The sequence below is a fragment of the Mustelus asterias genome, chromosome 26, assembly GCF_964213995.1.
Source record: "Mustelus asterias chromosome 26, sMusAst1.hap1.1, whole genome shotgun sequence".
Taxonomy (NCBI): domain Eukaryota; kingdom Metazoa; phylum Chordata; class Chondrichthyes; order Carcharhiniformes; family Triakidae; genus Mustelus; species Mustelus asterias.
This window is the reverse complement of record NC_135826.1, coordinates 21,145,525-21,162,272: the sequence shown is the minus strand read 5'-3', so window position 1 is coordinate 21,162,272 and position 16,748 is coordinate 21,145,525. Positions and strand designations below refer to the sequence as shown.

Here is a 16,748-nt window from a genome sequence, read left to right as displayed (position 1 = left end):
CACCGAGGGGAAATTTTAGTATAGCCATCCACCTAACCTGCACATCTTTGGATACTAAGCGGCAATTTATCATGGCCAATCCACCTAACCCACACATCTTTGGACTGTGGGAGGAAACTGGAGCACCCGGAGGAAACCCACGCAGACACGGGGAGAACGTGCAAACTCCACACAGACAGAGACCCAAGGCCGGAATCGAACCCTGCCCCTGGCAGCAGTACTAACCACTGTGCCACAGATGAAGAGTAAATATTTGACCTGTTGCATGTTTAACTTCAGGAGAGACTAACACCTCAGGGAGTGGAAGACAGAAAAGAGGAGCAAGAAGAAGGGATAACATGGAGGGAGGAAATTTGATTGGAAGGATATTGTGTGAACGTCTTACAGAGAAACAAACCCAGCCACTGTACAATGAATTTTTTTGGAAAACAGCATTGCTTTTAAAGGACAGGTACCTTTAAAATGTTTGCTGTAACCTGGGATTTGAGACTGGTGTTTAGTACACAATCAGACAGTATAATTGGTGGCACAGTGGTTAGCACTGCTTTTCACAGCACCAGGAACGCGGGTTCGATTCCCGGCTTGGGTCACTGTCTGTGCAGAGTCTGCACGCTCTCCCCGTGTCTGTGTGGCTTTCTTCCGGGTGCTTCTCGCTGTTCGAAAGATGTGCTGGTTAGGTCCATTGGCCGTGCTAAATTGTCTCTCAGTGTACCCCAGCAGGCGCCTAGGGGATTTTCACAGTAACTTCATTGCAGTGTTAATCATAGAATCCCTACAGTGCAAAAGGAAGCCGTTCAGCCCATCGAGTCTGCACCGACCACAATCCCACCCAGGTCCTATCTCCGTAACCCCATGCATTTACCCTAGAATCATAGAACCCTACAGTGCAGAAAGAGGCCATTCAGCCCATCGAGTCTGCACCGACCACAATCCCACCCAGGCCCTATCCCCGTAACCCCATGCATTTACCCTAGAATCATAGAACCCTACAGTGCAGAAAGAGGCCATTCGGCCCATCGAGTCTGCACCGACCACAATCCCACCCAGGGCCGACCCCCACATATTTACCCGCTAATCCCTCTAACCTACACATCTCAGAACTCTAAGGGGCAATTTTTAACCTGGCCAATCAACCTAACCCGCACATCTTTGGACTGTGGGAGGAAACCGGAGCACCCGGAGGAAACCCACGCAGACACGAGGAGAATGTGCAAACTCCACACAGACAGTGACCCGAGCCGGGAATCGAACCCAGGTCCCTGGAGCTGTGAAGCAGCAGTGCTAACCACTGTGCTACCATGCCACTCCTAGCTAGTCCCCCTGACACTAAAGGGGCAATTTAGCATGGCCAGTCAACCTAACCCACACATCTTTGGGCTGTGGGAGGAAACCAGAGCAATCCCACGCAGACACGGTGAGAATGTGCAAACTCCACACAGACGAGGCTGGAATTGAACCCGGATCCCGGGCGCTGAGGCAGCAGTGCTAACCGCTGTGCCACCGTGTAAGCCTATTTGCGACACCAATAAATAAACTTAAACTTAACCCTAGTGTTTCTACCATTGTGTAAAAATGTCTCCCGCCACCCATTCCCCCCCCCCCATTTCCCCCCCCCCCCCCCCAATCCCTTCCCCCCCCCCCCCCACTCTTCCCCCAAAACTAGCTGGGAACTAATTAGCCCTCCTTAACTGCATTCGTTGGCAGTCCCTCAGTAGTCTGGACTGCTGAGCATTCACTGGCAACACTTCCTAAAGAGCAAAGCTATTAACACTGGGCACATGTCACTTCCTGCTGCTTGAGGTTAAAGCAGAAAACATCTGCTGGGGCAAATGTTCAGCATCCTTAGTTCTGACACTCATACTTGGCTTTTTATTCCTCTGCCAAATCAATGCAATTTTAATCCTATTTTTCTGAAGGCAAGTTTATTATACTTAGAAAATATAGCTAATTAGGGTCCATTGGCAGCATGGTGAATTCTCTCTCTCTCTCTCTGACACACACACACACAACGTCCGCCTGCCTCTATACCATTGGACTCGCTCGTAAATAACCTGTCAACACACACGCTGCTTTCAGAATGCATGGCACCACTTACTTCCGTTCTAACTGAGCATGAAACTTCTGATGTCCTCTTGCACTGTGTATTCTCAATTCCCTTTCTCACACACACACACACACACACTGGAGGCTTATTGCAAACATTCCCTGCCTGGACTGGATTGAGTTGGGGTTGGAAGGAATGTGTAACTCAGTTTGCGCTGGCACCGAATCATACGTCACACCGAGTTTGCCTGCCTCACCTCTCCTAGGGGGCACAGTGGGACTGGCTATCCCAAGAATACACTCATGTGCCTGTCCTTTGTGTCGGTCTCATAGCCAGACCTTGCCCAGCCCTCCCCTAAAGGCATGTGTGCCCACTCTTCCGGCAGGACTGATTGCCTACCAATCAGGGCCAGGAGCTGGTGCCAATTTTCCCGTCACCAGCGCAGGAAGCACAGGGTCAACTGTAGCAGCTTGACTGGCAGACTGGCCGAGATTAGCACAGACAGGGGCAATTCTCATAGTGTGTATGACTCAACTGCTCACTGAATGCACTGGGGAGCTTGTATAGCCATGTTCAACAGCGCAGCCTAGGCAATGAATGTTTGAGAGGTTATTTGGGCATTAAGCTGAATTCAATCATGTCCCTGCCCAAGGGTACTACCCTGCAGCGAGTCACCACGGGGCGAGGGAGAGAGCTGAGCAAAACAGCCAACAGAGAGAGAGTGAGTGTTGTAGGGTGTGTGTGCGTTGTAGGGTGTGTGTGCGTGTGTGTAGGGTGTGGGTGTCTATCACATGTGCACGTATGGGTGCACATGTGTGTGTGTGTGATGCATGTGCACGTGCATACATGCATTGCGTGTGCATACATGCATTGCGTGTGCATACATGCATTGCGTGTGCATGTATGAGAGTGTGTGCCTGTATGTGCTCACTAAACAAGGACACATGGGGATGGGGCAAAAACAAAAAGGTATTTTGAACACCTAACTTTGCGGATCACTCACGCACACACACACACATTGGGTGGAATCACAATCTGTAATGTATTAAACACCTAGCTTTTCACACCATCGTCACTTAGTTATCGTCACATTTACCATCACAACAGATGTAACTCTTTTAGACAATCCTCTGACTCACGGAACAATGGCAGATCTCCTAGTAATTTACTAAATCCTGCATTTCCTGCTACAGGATCCCTGGCACAGATACGCATTTCAGGGGCTGCTGGTTGAGACAGAAAGCAATGGAAGGTTAAGCTATTTGGCTGACATGAGGTATAGTGGGAGAAAGCTCATGAGCAGCATAAACACTGCAGGTAGCAGCTGGATCTAATGGCCTTGTTCTGAGCTAGAAACTCTTCACAATTTCAGTCCGACAGAATTTGATTCAAGTCATCGTAGATCAGCGAATCGAACAATGCATGCCCATTACAGGCACAACTCACCGATAGTTACAAAACAGGAAATCCTCTCACGTGCCATGAGCAACGCCAGGGGAGATCTGCTAGCATATTCTTTACTACAACAACAATTAGCCTTTAATATAAAGTCCTTATATAAAGCCTTCACAACGCTGAAAAATCAAATAAGAATTGACACCAAGCCAAAGAAAAACACATTAGCAAGGGTGATCAAATGCTTGGTTAAAGTTGTATGGGTATAAGAGCATCTGAAATGAGGAGAGTGAGAGAGAGAGAGAGAGAGAGAGAGAGAGAGCAAATGAGTGTGAATGTGAGGGAGGCTTAAAGGTTATAGAGAGGCAATTGCAGGCCTAGGACCCAAACAACTGAAGGCATAGCCGCCAATAGTGGAGCAAAGGAAAGCAAGGATTATAAACAATAACTCAGGTGAAAGGTTTGAAGTTCATCTATTATTGTCACAAGTAGGTTTACATTAATACTGCAATGAGGTTACTGTGAAAATTCCCTAGTCACCACATTCCGACGCCTGTTCGGGTACACCGAGGGAGAATTTAGCATGGCCAATGAACCTAACCAGCACGTCTCTTAGACTGGGAGGGAACTGGAGCACCCAGAGGAAACGCACGCAGCCACAGGGAGAACATGCAGACTCCGCACAGAGAGTGACCCAAGTCGGGAACCGAACCCAGGTCCCTGGCACTGTGAGGCAGCAGTGCTAACCACTGCATCACCGTGCTACCAAAGGCTCACTAAACATACGATTTACAGGTTAAAATAGATTAGTTGGTTTCAGAGTAAAGATTAGGAACTGATTTGCCATTTTAAGAGTGGCTGGAATTGGACACACTCAGAAGGGTAATAGCCTATTTCCCTACTATCTGACATTATTTAACCCTCAAAAATCAGTGCCAGGTTAGAGACCGGGGCTAGGATTTCACTTGCTACCACGTGGCTACCTGCCGCTGCCTAAGACTTTGAGCTTTCTGGTTAGAAGCCCCACAGAGGCTGATGGAGGAAATGTGGAGTCTGTAACTTCTCATGTGGTTGTGCTGTCACTCAAGGTGACCCACAAAGCTGTCAAACACAGGCTCAAACCATCCTTCAGCCAATCTGTCAGTGCGCTGCAGGGCCACTGCTTTACCAGAGTGAATAAATCAAATTCTATTTTCATTTATTCATTCTGCAATTCGATCCACTTAAACATAGAAACCAGAAGCGGGGGTAGGCCATTCGGCCCTGCTCTGCCATCCATTATGACCGTGGTTGATAAATGGCAGAGCAGGTTCGATGGGCTGAATGGCCTACTCGTGCTTCACTGATCACTGAACTATCACTACTTATAACTGAAATACAAGAAATGTATTTAAATACATTTATTCTAAGTGAAACTGCTACTATTTCTCATCATCAGGGTCATTGGGTTATGATGATTGAATAAGTGAAGTTTCGTTTTTAATTGCATAACAATCCAGGAATTGTTTTGCTGTTGAAGTTTATCTCTTCATTTCTCACCGAAAACCACAAAGCCCTATTCACGGTAATCCTAATAGTTATTGAAGAATATTCTGGTTAATCGTGCGCAGAAAGAGTCATTCAAAACCTGTGTGAAAAGTTTCCTTGCTCCAGCATCGGAAAGCAAGAGCCAACCCAGGTTAGCTTGAGTTCAGAAACACACAGTTGGCATCGTAGGCTCACACTGGCACAGAGTGGCATAGCTCACTGTTCATGCCTCCACCGCAGTCAGATCAGTGGCGCCTTCGATTGAATATGGACTTTTGGAGAGTAAACAGCACAAACTAATGTGCGCTTTCATGGCATGCCAGGGGCATCTGCCCCCGCACCAACTCCCGGCACACAGCCCCAACTACAACAATAGAAATGCAGAAATACTTGGTAAGCAAAGCGGGCGATAGGTTATCGGAGGGGAGGTGGGATCCAGATTTGAAGTTGCAATCAGATCAGCTATGATCTTATTAAATGGCGGGGCAGGCTCCAGGGGCTGAATCATAGAACCCCTACAGTGCAGAAGGAGACTATTCGGCCCATCGAACCTGCACCGACAACAATCCCACCCAGGCTCTATCACCAAGGCATTAGATGTTTGTTTTGGAGAGCAGAATCTTCTGGGGGAGATTTCATCAACATATTCGAAATTGTAATGGGTTTTTTTTTGGTAAAGTTACTAAGTTGAAACTGGCCAGAGGATCAGTAACCAGAGGACACCGAGTTAGCTAATGGACTTGAGAAGAAATATTGCTAAGCATTTACCCTGTTAATCTCCCTGACACCAAATATCTCTTCATAGAATCCCTGCAGTGCAGAAGGAGGCCATTCAGTCCATCGAGCCTGCACCAACAACAATCCCACCCAGGCCTGTCCCCGTAACCCCACATAATTTACCCTGCTAATCCCCCCGCTCACTAAGGGTCAATTTAGCATGGCCAATCAACCTAATCAGCACATCCTTGGACAGTAGAAGGAAAGCAGAGCACCCGGAGGAAACCCACGCAGACCCGGGGAGAACGTGCAAACTCCACACAGAAGCGACCCAAGGGCTGGAATCGAACCCGGGTCCCAGGTGCTGTGAGGCAGCAGTGCTAACCACCATGCCACCGTGGCCTACTCTTGCTTCTTGTTCACACGATTCATAAAGTAAACTCATTGAGGTTGACCCAGGCTGGAAAGGTCCAGGGAAAAAAGAACTTTTCCCACTCCCGTCGAGTGTGTTTTTCAGTTGCAGTACCAGGGTTGGATGCTGGCACCGAGTGGCACCAGTGGTACAAAAGCAGTGTGCGCTTTGCCATTGTCCATCCCATGCAAAATGACCGAACAACTGTAACTTGGGGCAAATCTGTCAACTCTTTGTTGCTTCACTGTAAACTGTAACAACCACAGGCCCAACTGGGTATAAAGAAAGGAAATTCAGCAGTGAGCGGGTTAAAACTATTCTGCATAAGTTTATGGCAGCCACAAATAGCTGTAAATAAATAGCGGATAATGGATGCTTGTCAGGGAATTACAACACAGTAATCCAATCAAGGAGGTTCACATCAACCATGAAAGCAGCGCTTGGAGTGTTTTATACCACGCCTGTTCTAGGTGGCTGACATCAAACTTGGGAGAGACCAGAGGCGCTACACGATTGTTCTGGAGTGCAGAACCTGCCGGGGGGGGGGGGAAATTTCATCAACATGTTTGAAATTATCTTTGAAAGTAACTAAGTCGAAAGGGGATCAGTGACCAGAGGACGTGGAGTTGTTATGCAGTTAGGGGTTATGATTGGGAATGAACCGTCTGAAATGCTGGTGCACGCAATTTCAAGAATAACTTTCAAAAAGGAATTGGTGAAAAGAAAAATCAATCTGCAGCACTGTGAAAAAGAGCAAGGTCGCAGATGAATCGGATTGCTCCAAAGAGCCAGCACAGACATAATGGGTTGAATGGCCTCCTGCTATCATTCTAAACTCACTTAACGCCATTACTCTTTAGTGTTCGCTATTAAACTTCTTGCATTAATGTTTCAGATTCTGTCCCTCAACTTGCTTCCAACATCGGTGGCGAACCGATAACCAACCAGAGTGTACCCAAGGGTGCTCTCTCTCCAAATTTAAAGCAGCTAAGCCCAGAACTCTACTTAATAAGGTGTTCTGTTCAGTTTCAGCAGATGTGATATCAACATTAAACATGCCCATTGTTAAGATTCTTGTTGAAACCCCTTGCGATATGTGAGGATTATCATTTGTAGCCAAGAATGAGGTCATTTAAATTTACACACCAACACATTGAGAAGGAAAGCTTGGCATCTTGCAGTAATGTTGCAGCTTAGCACATCTCATATCTCAACGCACTTTGTTTTCAGTTAATAGCACTGCACATAGCGTCATTGACACATGGAAGATGACTATTTGGCCAATCAAGTCCATGCCAGCTTTCTGCCCGGCAACCCAATCAGTCCCATTCCCTGTAGCCCTGAAAGGTTCATTTCTTCCAAAGGCCCATCCAATTGCCTTTTGAAATTGGTTCATTAGCTCTGCAGCCATCACACTCGGAGGCAGTGAGTTCAAAGTCATCACCGTTCCCATGCATTAAAAAAATCTCTTCATAGAATCCCTACAGTGCAGAAGGAGGCCATTCAGCCCATTGAGTCTGCACCAACAATCCCACCCAGGCCCTATCCCCACAACCCCACATATTTACCCCGCTAATCCCTCTAACCCACACATCCCAGGACACTAAAGATCAATTTAGCATGGCCAATCAACCTAACCCACACATCTTTAGACTGTGGGAGGAAACCGGAGCATCCAAAGGAAACTCACACAGACAAAGAACGTGCAAACTCCACACAGACAGTGACCCGAGGCCAGAATTGAACCCAGGTCCCTGGAGCGGTGAGGCAGCAGTGCTACTCACACCTTCTCAGCATCTCCACCCACAACCTTACACTTGTGTCCCCAAGTCCTCACATGGCAGAGGAAGGCCATTCCGCCCATTGTGCCTGTGCTGGTGGCTAATTAGTCCCAGTCCCCTGTTCTTTCACCATTGTCCCTCCCTTTAACATGCAACTTATCAGTCAAGACTTTGGTCACCTCTTCCTTTCTGTCTGAGCATCCATTTTCCTTGCACCCATCTACAGAAGTACTGTGGGACATTCTTTCCATTAAAGATGTGCCATACGTGAAAAGTTGTTATCCACATAAATCAGTGCAGGCAGGACCTCAGTCGAATATCTCCTCCATTAGGAACCATAGAAAATTACAGCTCAGAAACAGGCCTTTTGGCCCTTCTTGTCTGTGCCGAACCATTTTATGCCTAGTCCCACTGACCTGCACTTGGACCATATCCCTCCACACCCCTCTCATCCATGAACCCGTCCAAGTTTTTCTTAAATGTTAAAAGTGACCCCGCATTTACCACTTTATCCGGCAGCCCATTCCACACTCCCACCACTCTCTGCGTGAAGAAGCCCCCCCTAATATTCCCTTTAAACTTTTCTCTTTTCACCCTTAACCCATGCCCTCTGGTTTTTTTCTCCCCTAGCCTCAGCGGAACCACGAAGAAAGCAATTGCTCAGCACTACAAAGGAGTCTTAGCCTAGATTATATGGTCTTGGAGGCTTGAACCCACACCCCTGTAACTGATGGTTGACTAAACTGAATCAGGCTACAGTTCCTAACTTGGAGCAAATTCCAGGTTCAATCATTTTTCAACATTGTCTCTTCTTTTTCCTTTCATGGGATCCGGGGGTTGCTGGCAAGGTCAGAAATTGTTGCCATTTCTAATTTCCCTTGAACTGAATGGCTTGCGGGGCAATTTCAGAGCGCAGTTAAGAGCCAATTGCATATCAGCCAATCCAGGTAAGGACGGCAGATTTCCTTCCCTAAAGGGCATTAGTGAACCAGATGGGGATTTTATAATAAATCAATGATACTTTCATGGTCACCATTATTAAGACAACTTTTCATAGAATCCCAGCAGCGTAGGAGGCCATTCAGCCCATCAAGTCTGCACCGACAACAATCCCACCCAGGCCCTATCCCCGTAGCCCCATGTATTTACCCTGCTAACCCTCCTGACACTAAGGGTCAATTTAGCATGGCCAATCCACCTAACCCACACATCTTTGGGCCGAGGGGAGAAACCGGAGCACTCGGAGGAAACCCATGCAGACACAGGGAGAACGTGCTAACTCCACACAGACAGTAACCCATGGCCGGAATTTTTATGAGAATATTCCAGATCTTTTTAAAATTGAATTTAAGTTCCTCCATCTGCCAGTGGACTTCAAACTCAGTGTCCCGGAGCTTTAACCTGGGGCTCCGGATTACTAATCCAGTGGTACCTTCACTGCGCTACAGCTCCTGACAGGGTGGATATGGAGAGGATGTTGTGGGAGAATCTAGAACTAGGGGTCACAGTTTAAGACAAGGGATTTCCCATTTACGACAGAAATGAGGAGAGATCTTTTCTCTCAGATGGTCAGGAGTCTTTGGACGAAGATTCAACGACGTAAAGTATTTTAAGGCAGAGCCAATGAGATCCTTGATAAGCAAGGGGATGAACTGTGGCAAAGGGGCAGCACGATGGCACAGTGGTTAGCACTGCTGCCTCACAGCGCCAAGGACCTGGGTTCGATTCCCGGCTTGGGTCACTGTCTGTGTGGAGCTTACACATTCTCCATGTGTCCGCGTGGGTTTCCTCAGAGTGCTCCAGTTTCCTCCCACAGTTCAAAAATGCGTAGATTAGGTGAATCAGCCATGCTAAATAAAAACTTCTCCCTCAGGTGTACCCGAACTGGCGCCAGAGTGTGGCGACTAGGGGATTTTCACAATAACTTCATTGCAGTGTGAATGTAAACCTACTTGTGACTAATAAATAAACTTTAACGGTTATAGGTGGGTAGGTGGAAATAGATACAGTCAGATCAGCCATGATCTCATTGAGCGGTGGCACAGCCTTGAGGGGTCGAGTGGCCTACTACTGCCCCCAGTTCGTTTGTACGTATGCCACTGTCTTCCCTCTACTATTCATTCAACATGGTTGGGATTTAAAAAGCACTAATGCCCTTTGAAAAGCATCCGCAATGTTATTCCTCAGAATTCCCCCGAAGCTGTGTTAGATCCTGTAGACCATCTGGCCACATTACCAGGGATTCTTCTTGCTTATGTTTCAAAGCAAGATTGTCAGCATCCGGAACCTTGACTCTGGAAGGATTAGTTAATATTTTAAGTTCAGAACCTTGATTAGCATCACCGCGAGAAGGGTCTTTAAAATATTAATCCAATTCTTCAGCTGATTCTGTGCAACATTTTCTGTATTATTTTGTAGGTTTAAGGCTTCCAGACTTGTTCTGATCTTGGTGGGGATATTCTCAAAGCATCGAAGGACTTGGCACATTTCCAATTCAAAAAGCGAACCCTCATTTTTGAAAGGCAAAATGGTTAAATCGCTAATAGAGATGTGCGGGTTAGGCAGATTGGCCATTCTAAATTGCCCCTTAGTGTCAGGGGAGTTAGCCAAGGTAAATAAATGCATAGGGATAGGGCCTGGGTGGGATTGTGGTTGGTGCAGACTCAATGGGCCAAATGGTCTCCTTCTGCACTATGATACCTTTCTCTGTAAAAAAAAAACAACTTTCAAGGAATGGGAATGTTAGAACGCCAGTCAACTCCAAGGGGAGTCATACTTGTAGTGTTGATACTGTAGTTAATAATCACTTTACCTGTGATACTGCGCCTGCAAGAATTGAAATTCTTCCTTGATGCGATCACATGTCTCCACCACTGTAAACTTAAATGGCTGTCCAGGCTGGTGAGGTGCCTGCAAAAAGAAAGACTTGCATTTATATAGCACCTTTCACAACCGCCAGCTGTCTCACAGCATTTTATGGCCCAAGTGGTACTTGCAGCCAGTGAAGAGTAACGTAATGTACACACAGCAAACACCCACAAAACAGCAATACAATCGTCAGATCATTTAATGATCTTGACTGATGGATAAATATCATCCAGGACACGAGGAATAACTCCCCTGCTCTTCCAAATAGTAAGAGGTCTAACAACACCAGGTTAAAGTCCAACAGGATTATTTGGTAGCAAACGCCACTAACTTTCGGAGCGTGCTGCTCCTTCCTCAGCAGGGAGTGGCACTCCACCTGAGGAAGGAGCAGCACGCTCCGAAAGCTAGTGGCGTTTGCTACCAAATAATCCTGTTGGACTTTAACCTGGTGTTGTTAGACTTCTTACCCCAGTGTTTACCCCAGTCCAACTCTGGCATCTCCACATCATGACTTCCAAATAGTGTCATGGGATCTTTTACTTCCACCCACGCAGGCAGATGGGGTCTTCGGTTTACTGTCTCATTTAACAGTTCACCTCCATCAGAGCAACACTCCCTCAGTGCACCTCCAATAGCGCAACACTTCCTCAGTCCAGCGCAACGCTCCCTCGGTCTAGCGCGAGAATCCCTCAGTCAGTGCAACGCTGAAGTGTCAGCCTTAGAATCCCTACAGTACAGAAGGAGGACATTCGGCCCATCGAATCTGCACCCACCACAATCCCACCCAAGCCCTATTCCTATAATCCTCATTTACCCTGCTAATTCCCCCTGACACTAGGGTCAATTTAGCATGGCCAATCAACCTAACCCGCACACCTTTGGAGTGTGGGAGGAAACTGGAGCACCCGGAGGAAACCCATGCAGACATGGGGAGAATGTGCAAACTCCACACAAACAGTGACCTGAGGCTGGAATTGAACCCGGGGCCCTGGCGCTGTGAGGCAGCAATGCTAACCACTGTGCGATCGTACCGCCCTAAACTGCCACCTTGATTTTTGTGCTGAAGTTTCTAAAGTGGGACTTGAACCCAGAACTTATGATTCAGAGCTGAGAGTGTTTTCAACTGAGCCGAGGCTGACATGGGCAGTCAGATTAAAAAACCTGTTTAAACACCCCATGCAGTAATGATCTACATCCTAAGGTTCTTATTATTTCTCGTTCAATTGCAATTGGTAAACAAAAGGTGTGAATGTGCGAGTGTGAGAGAGGCATCAGGATTGCAAATCTTCACACCTCCCAACCACTGAGGAGATAAAAGGCTGCAGTTTATACCAGCTACTTCCGCAAAAATGCTAATCCATGAACACTAAAAGTGGCAAATCGCTTCTCGGCCTTTTGGCTAAGATCAAGAGTAGTTGTGCGGATGCTGCACTTGGTTGAGGTCATTGGGTTGCACTTAAGCTTCATTTTCACATGAAGCAATTTTTAAAAGCGGCATCTCGGCCTTTTGGCTGGGGTGCAGATGAGATCGAGCCTTGGAGCAGGAAACCTCCACCTGCTCCGATCGGCTTGGCTCGTGTGAATCAGGCCCAAGACAGGGTAAAGGGTTACATACCCTGTCTTGTCAGCTTAGATCGGAAATGTCTCAACTTGTTGGGACTCTGAACTGGACTTGATTGAGTTAGAAAAGTATTTAAAAAAACACGGCCTTTTGGCTAAGATCAAGTGTAGTTATGCGGATGCTGCACTTGGTTGAGGTCATTAGGTTACATTTTTAAAAGTGGCATCTCGGCCTTTTGGCTAAGATGCAAATGAGACCAAGCCATGGAGGAGGAAGACCTGCGCAGCACGGTAGCACAGTGGTTAGCACTGCTGCTTCACAGCTCCAGGGACCTGGGTTCGATTCCCGGCTTGGGTCACTGTCTGTGTGGAGTTTGCACATCCTCCTCGTGTCTGCGTGGGTTTCCTCCGGGTGCTCCGGTTTCCTCCCACAGTCCAAAGATGTGCGGGTTAGGTTGATTGGCCATGCTAAAATTGCCCTTAGTGTCCTGGGATGTGTAGATTAGAGGGATTAGTGGGTAAAATATGTAGGGATATGGGGGTAGGGTCTGGGTGGGATTGTGGTCGGTGCAGACTCGATGGGCTGAATGGCCTCTTTCTGTACTGTAGGGTTTCTATGATTTCTATGCGCCTCCTCCAATCAGCTTGGCTCATGTAGATCAGGCCCAAGACAGGGATTGCGGACCCTGTCTTGTCAGCTTGGATCGGAAATGTCTCAACTTGTCGAGACTCTGAATTGGACTTGATTTGATTGAATTGGAAAAGTATTTTTAAAAAAACATGATTTGAGAGGACCTCTTAGTGCACGCGGCCCAAGCAGACAAACCCACCCAAGCTGCCTCTCCAGGGCAGCATGGCGGCACAGTGGTGAGCACTGCTGCCTCACATTGCCAGGGTCATGTGTTAGTGGGGTAAAATACATGGGGTTATGGGGATAAAGCCTGGGTCGGATGTTGTTTTGGAGAGTCAGTGCAGACTCAATGGGCCGAATGGCCTCCTGCACTGCAGAGATTCTAATGATTTGAAGTTCTCTCCAGTGCCCTGGCCAATATTTATCCATGATGTGGAGATGCCGGCGTTGGACTGGGGTAAACACAGTAAGAAGTTTAACAACACCAGGTTAAAGTCCAACAGGTCCACACTTTTGTGTGGCTTTTGCTACCAAATAAACCTGTTGAACTTTAACCTAGTTTTGTTAAACTTCTTACAATATTTATCCCTCAACCAAAACCACTCGATTCAGATTGTCTAGTCATTGCCTGTTGTTTTTTGGGAGCTTGCTGTGTAAACAGGCTGCACGGTGGCGCAGTGGTTAGCACTGCTGCCTCATAGCGCCAGGGACTTTGTTCAATTCCCACCTTGGATCACTGTCTGCGTGGAGTTTGCACGTTCTCCCAGTGTCTGCGTGGGTTTCCTCTCACAGTCCATAAGTCATGCTGGTTAGTTGCATTGGCCGTGCTGAATTCGCCCTCAGTGTACCCAAACAAGCGCCAGAGCATGGCAACTCGGGGATTTTCACAGTAATTTCATTGCACTGTTAACATAAGCCTACTTGTGACACTAATAAATAAACTTTAACCTTAGGAGGGTATCATGCTGCCCACCTCGCCAGTCTCACTGTGCATTCTGGCCTGTCGCAACAAACTGAAAGGTGATTATAGAACCCCTGCAGTGCCATTCGGCCCATCAAGTCTGCACCAACACTGCGACAGGGCATTTTACCCATGCCCACCTTCCTGCCTATCTCTGTAACCCCACACACCTATCCCACCAATCCCTCCAACCTACACATCTTGGAGGGGCAATTTAGCATAGTCAACCAACCTAACCCACATATCTTTGGACTGTGGGAGGAAACCAGACCACCCGGAGCAAACCCATGCAAACATGGGGAGAATGTGCTGACTCCGCATGGACAGTCACTCAAGGCCACAATCGAAACCAAGTCTCTGGCACTGTGAGGCGGTGGTGTTAATCACCGTGCCACCCTGTGATTGGGGGGGGGGAGCGGGGCATGAACGAGGGATAGATGATCATAATTCCATTTAACAATTGTTTAGGCCTTTTACATATAATGGGAGGGGGGAGAAAGAGAGATGAAAGATGTTTTTTAAAAACTCAAATTCTACTTGAAGGCCAGCACAAGGTGGCACGGTGGTTAGCACTGCTGCCTTACAACTCCAGGGATCCGGGTTTGATTCCCGGCTTGGGTCACTGTGTGTGTGTGGGGTTTGCACGGTTCTCCCTGTGTTTGCGAGGGTTTCCTCCCACACTCCAAAGATGTGCAGGTTAGATTGATTGGCCATGCTAAGTTATCCACTTAGTGTGGGGGGGGGGGCGGGATTAGTGGGTAAAAACTTGGGGTTATACGGGGATAGGGCCTGGGTGGGATTGTTGTCAGTGCAGGCTCGGTGGGCTGAATGGCCTCCTCCTGTACTGTAGGGATTCTATGACAAGGTGCTCCAGGCCTTGAGAGAAAACTCATCCACTCGCTGGTCTCGGTGCAAATTGTCGGTGAACGAGATTCAATCTCCCTGAAGGATTTATAGGCAGTGCTATAATTGATAGAAAAATCACAGCCAATATTTTATACAGTTAAATCGAAACGCCCCTCCCCAAATCTTTAATAGTCTGCTCAGATTTATTGACTTAATGGCATGATCATTGTGGCTCAACACCAGCCGCAGGTCCAAAGTCAGGGTTCGGGTCCAATTTGCTCGCTAGAAGGGCACTGTGGATGCCAAGAACTTGGAGCATTTACACGTGTAATATTCCGTGCATGAAAAGTTATTTTTTTTCTCTCGGTATTTTGGTCACATCTTGACGAGGCGATTAACTGGAGGTAGAAACGGAAATAAACGAAACCTCTTTGCGGAAATGTCACTAACCAATGCCACCTGCTGGAGTTTATATGCGTTTATAAATAAAAATCACCCCCCCCCCCCCTTCCTTCCCTTCCAACAACCCCCTCAAAAGAAAGAACATTCACAGTGAAGCGAATGCTCAGAAGCAGGATGTTCAGATCACCAGCCGTGCCCTGAATCTGAATGTCCAGGGATTAAGAAGTCCCTCACTCCCCACCCTCCCAGAATAAAAGCAGGTCTGAATAGACAAGTCTTAAGCAACAAAGCACAATTCTTTCAATTAGAATGGGGAAATTAAGAGTTGTTTTGCTCTCCAGACACCTACACTCCATTCACATTTTAAATGCCACGAACTTGCAAGGGAATATATATATAATATATTTATTTATATATTATATATTTATACAATAGATGGCCCCACGGTTGATCAATTCATTTAATTATGTTTGGGGGCGTGTGATCCATGTCAGGAATCTCACTGATATTAAAGAACGATAGAAATTGACATGTTAAGAATATCAGAGGCCACAACACGCGACAGTGTTACATGTTTATTCCCCTCTCGTTCGCCTCTGATATGCAATGTTGTTAAGTAAACTGGTACTTACGGGATGCCTGCCTTGTGGATACATCCTTGGATGTTATATTCCTCTCTCTCCTTTACTCCCCCACTGTGTTTTTTTTTAAAGGAAAGGAATCGCACAACACAGCGATGTCTCCGATGACTTCTTAACAAGAGAGTCGTGGGAAGAAAATGCAATAAAGCCCTTGATGATTTTTTTTTCCCTCGGCTTCTCACAACATGGCCAAAAAGCTGAGCGTCCTCGGGAGTTTCTCCAGCCACTTAGACCATCCCTTTGGGCTGGACTCACATCGCAAGAGAAGGAAAATAAGAAGCTCAGCCAAGAAATCCAGGGCAGCTCCGGAGGCGGCTGCTGGGGTAGATGAAGGGGGAGGAGGAGGTAAATCCAATGTCCATATAAAACACACCACACCGACGATCCCAACTTTTTTTTGAAGGAAAAAAATAATGTCACAAAGTCCAAGCCTTGGAGGCTGAGGGCAGTGTCTTCAAGGAGCTGGAAGCCATGGGAAGTGTCAAGAAAAGGGACAGAACAAGCACTAAAAATCTCCTGCACCAAATAAAGTTTTGATCAAGGGTGATATTTCCCAAGAATTGCCCCGATTTGCTGCTTGAGGAACTCCTCCATGTAGCACTGAGCTCCAGTGTTGCAAACCTTCCTCCTCTCGCTCTTTGCTACATCTTGGAGAGTTCCCTCAATTGGATACACTCGAGCCTTGGAGGCTTCAGCCAATCAGCAGCCGCCGCCCCCACGTGGGGCCGCCAGCCCGCCAGCCAATCAGGCAGCCGCCCCCTCGCCCATTGGCCGGCACCGCCTTGCCTCCCGGGAGGGAGCAGGGGGTGTGGCCCGCCGGGAGTTGTAGTTCGCGCGCCCGCCCGCCCCCGTTCTCCGGCTGCCGGCGGCGGACTACAACTCCCGGCCTGCACCCGGGGTGGGGGTGGGGGGGGAAACGGGGCAGCCCCGCGCACGCGCACTCCCGGGCCAATGTGTCAATCA

General features: G+C 47.6%; 1 protein-coding gene across 9 annotated transcripts in view; it reads right to left on the bottom strand.

The window, feature by feature from the left end:
* LOC144479508 (transducin-like enhancer protein 4) overlaps positions 1–16,469 on the bottom strand; it is a 225,270-nt gene extending 208,801 nt beyond the window's left edge. For 8 of the 9 annotated variants that reach the window (XM_078198241.1, XM_078198243.1, XM_078198244.1 and 5 more), the window contains exons 1-2: positions 15,777–16,458; positions 10,689–10,786 (exon numbers count right to left, since the gene is read on the bottom strand). In XM_078198241.1, coding sequence (XP_078054367.1) covers positions 10,689–10,786; positions 15,777–15,800 — 122 coding nt within the window. In that variant the 5' untranslated portion in view covers positions 15,801–16,458. Of the gene's footprint in view, positions 1–10,688; positions 10,787–15,776 lie in introns of all 9 variants that reach the window. The other variant, XM_078198246.1, reaches the window with a different exon arrangement.
* Positions 16,470–16,748: the final 279 nt, after the last annotated feature.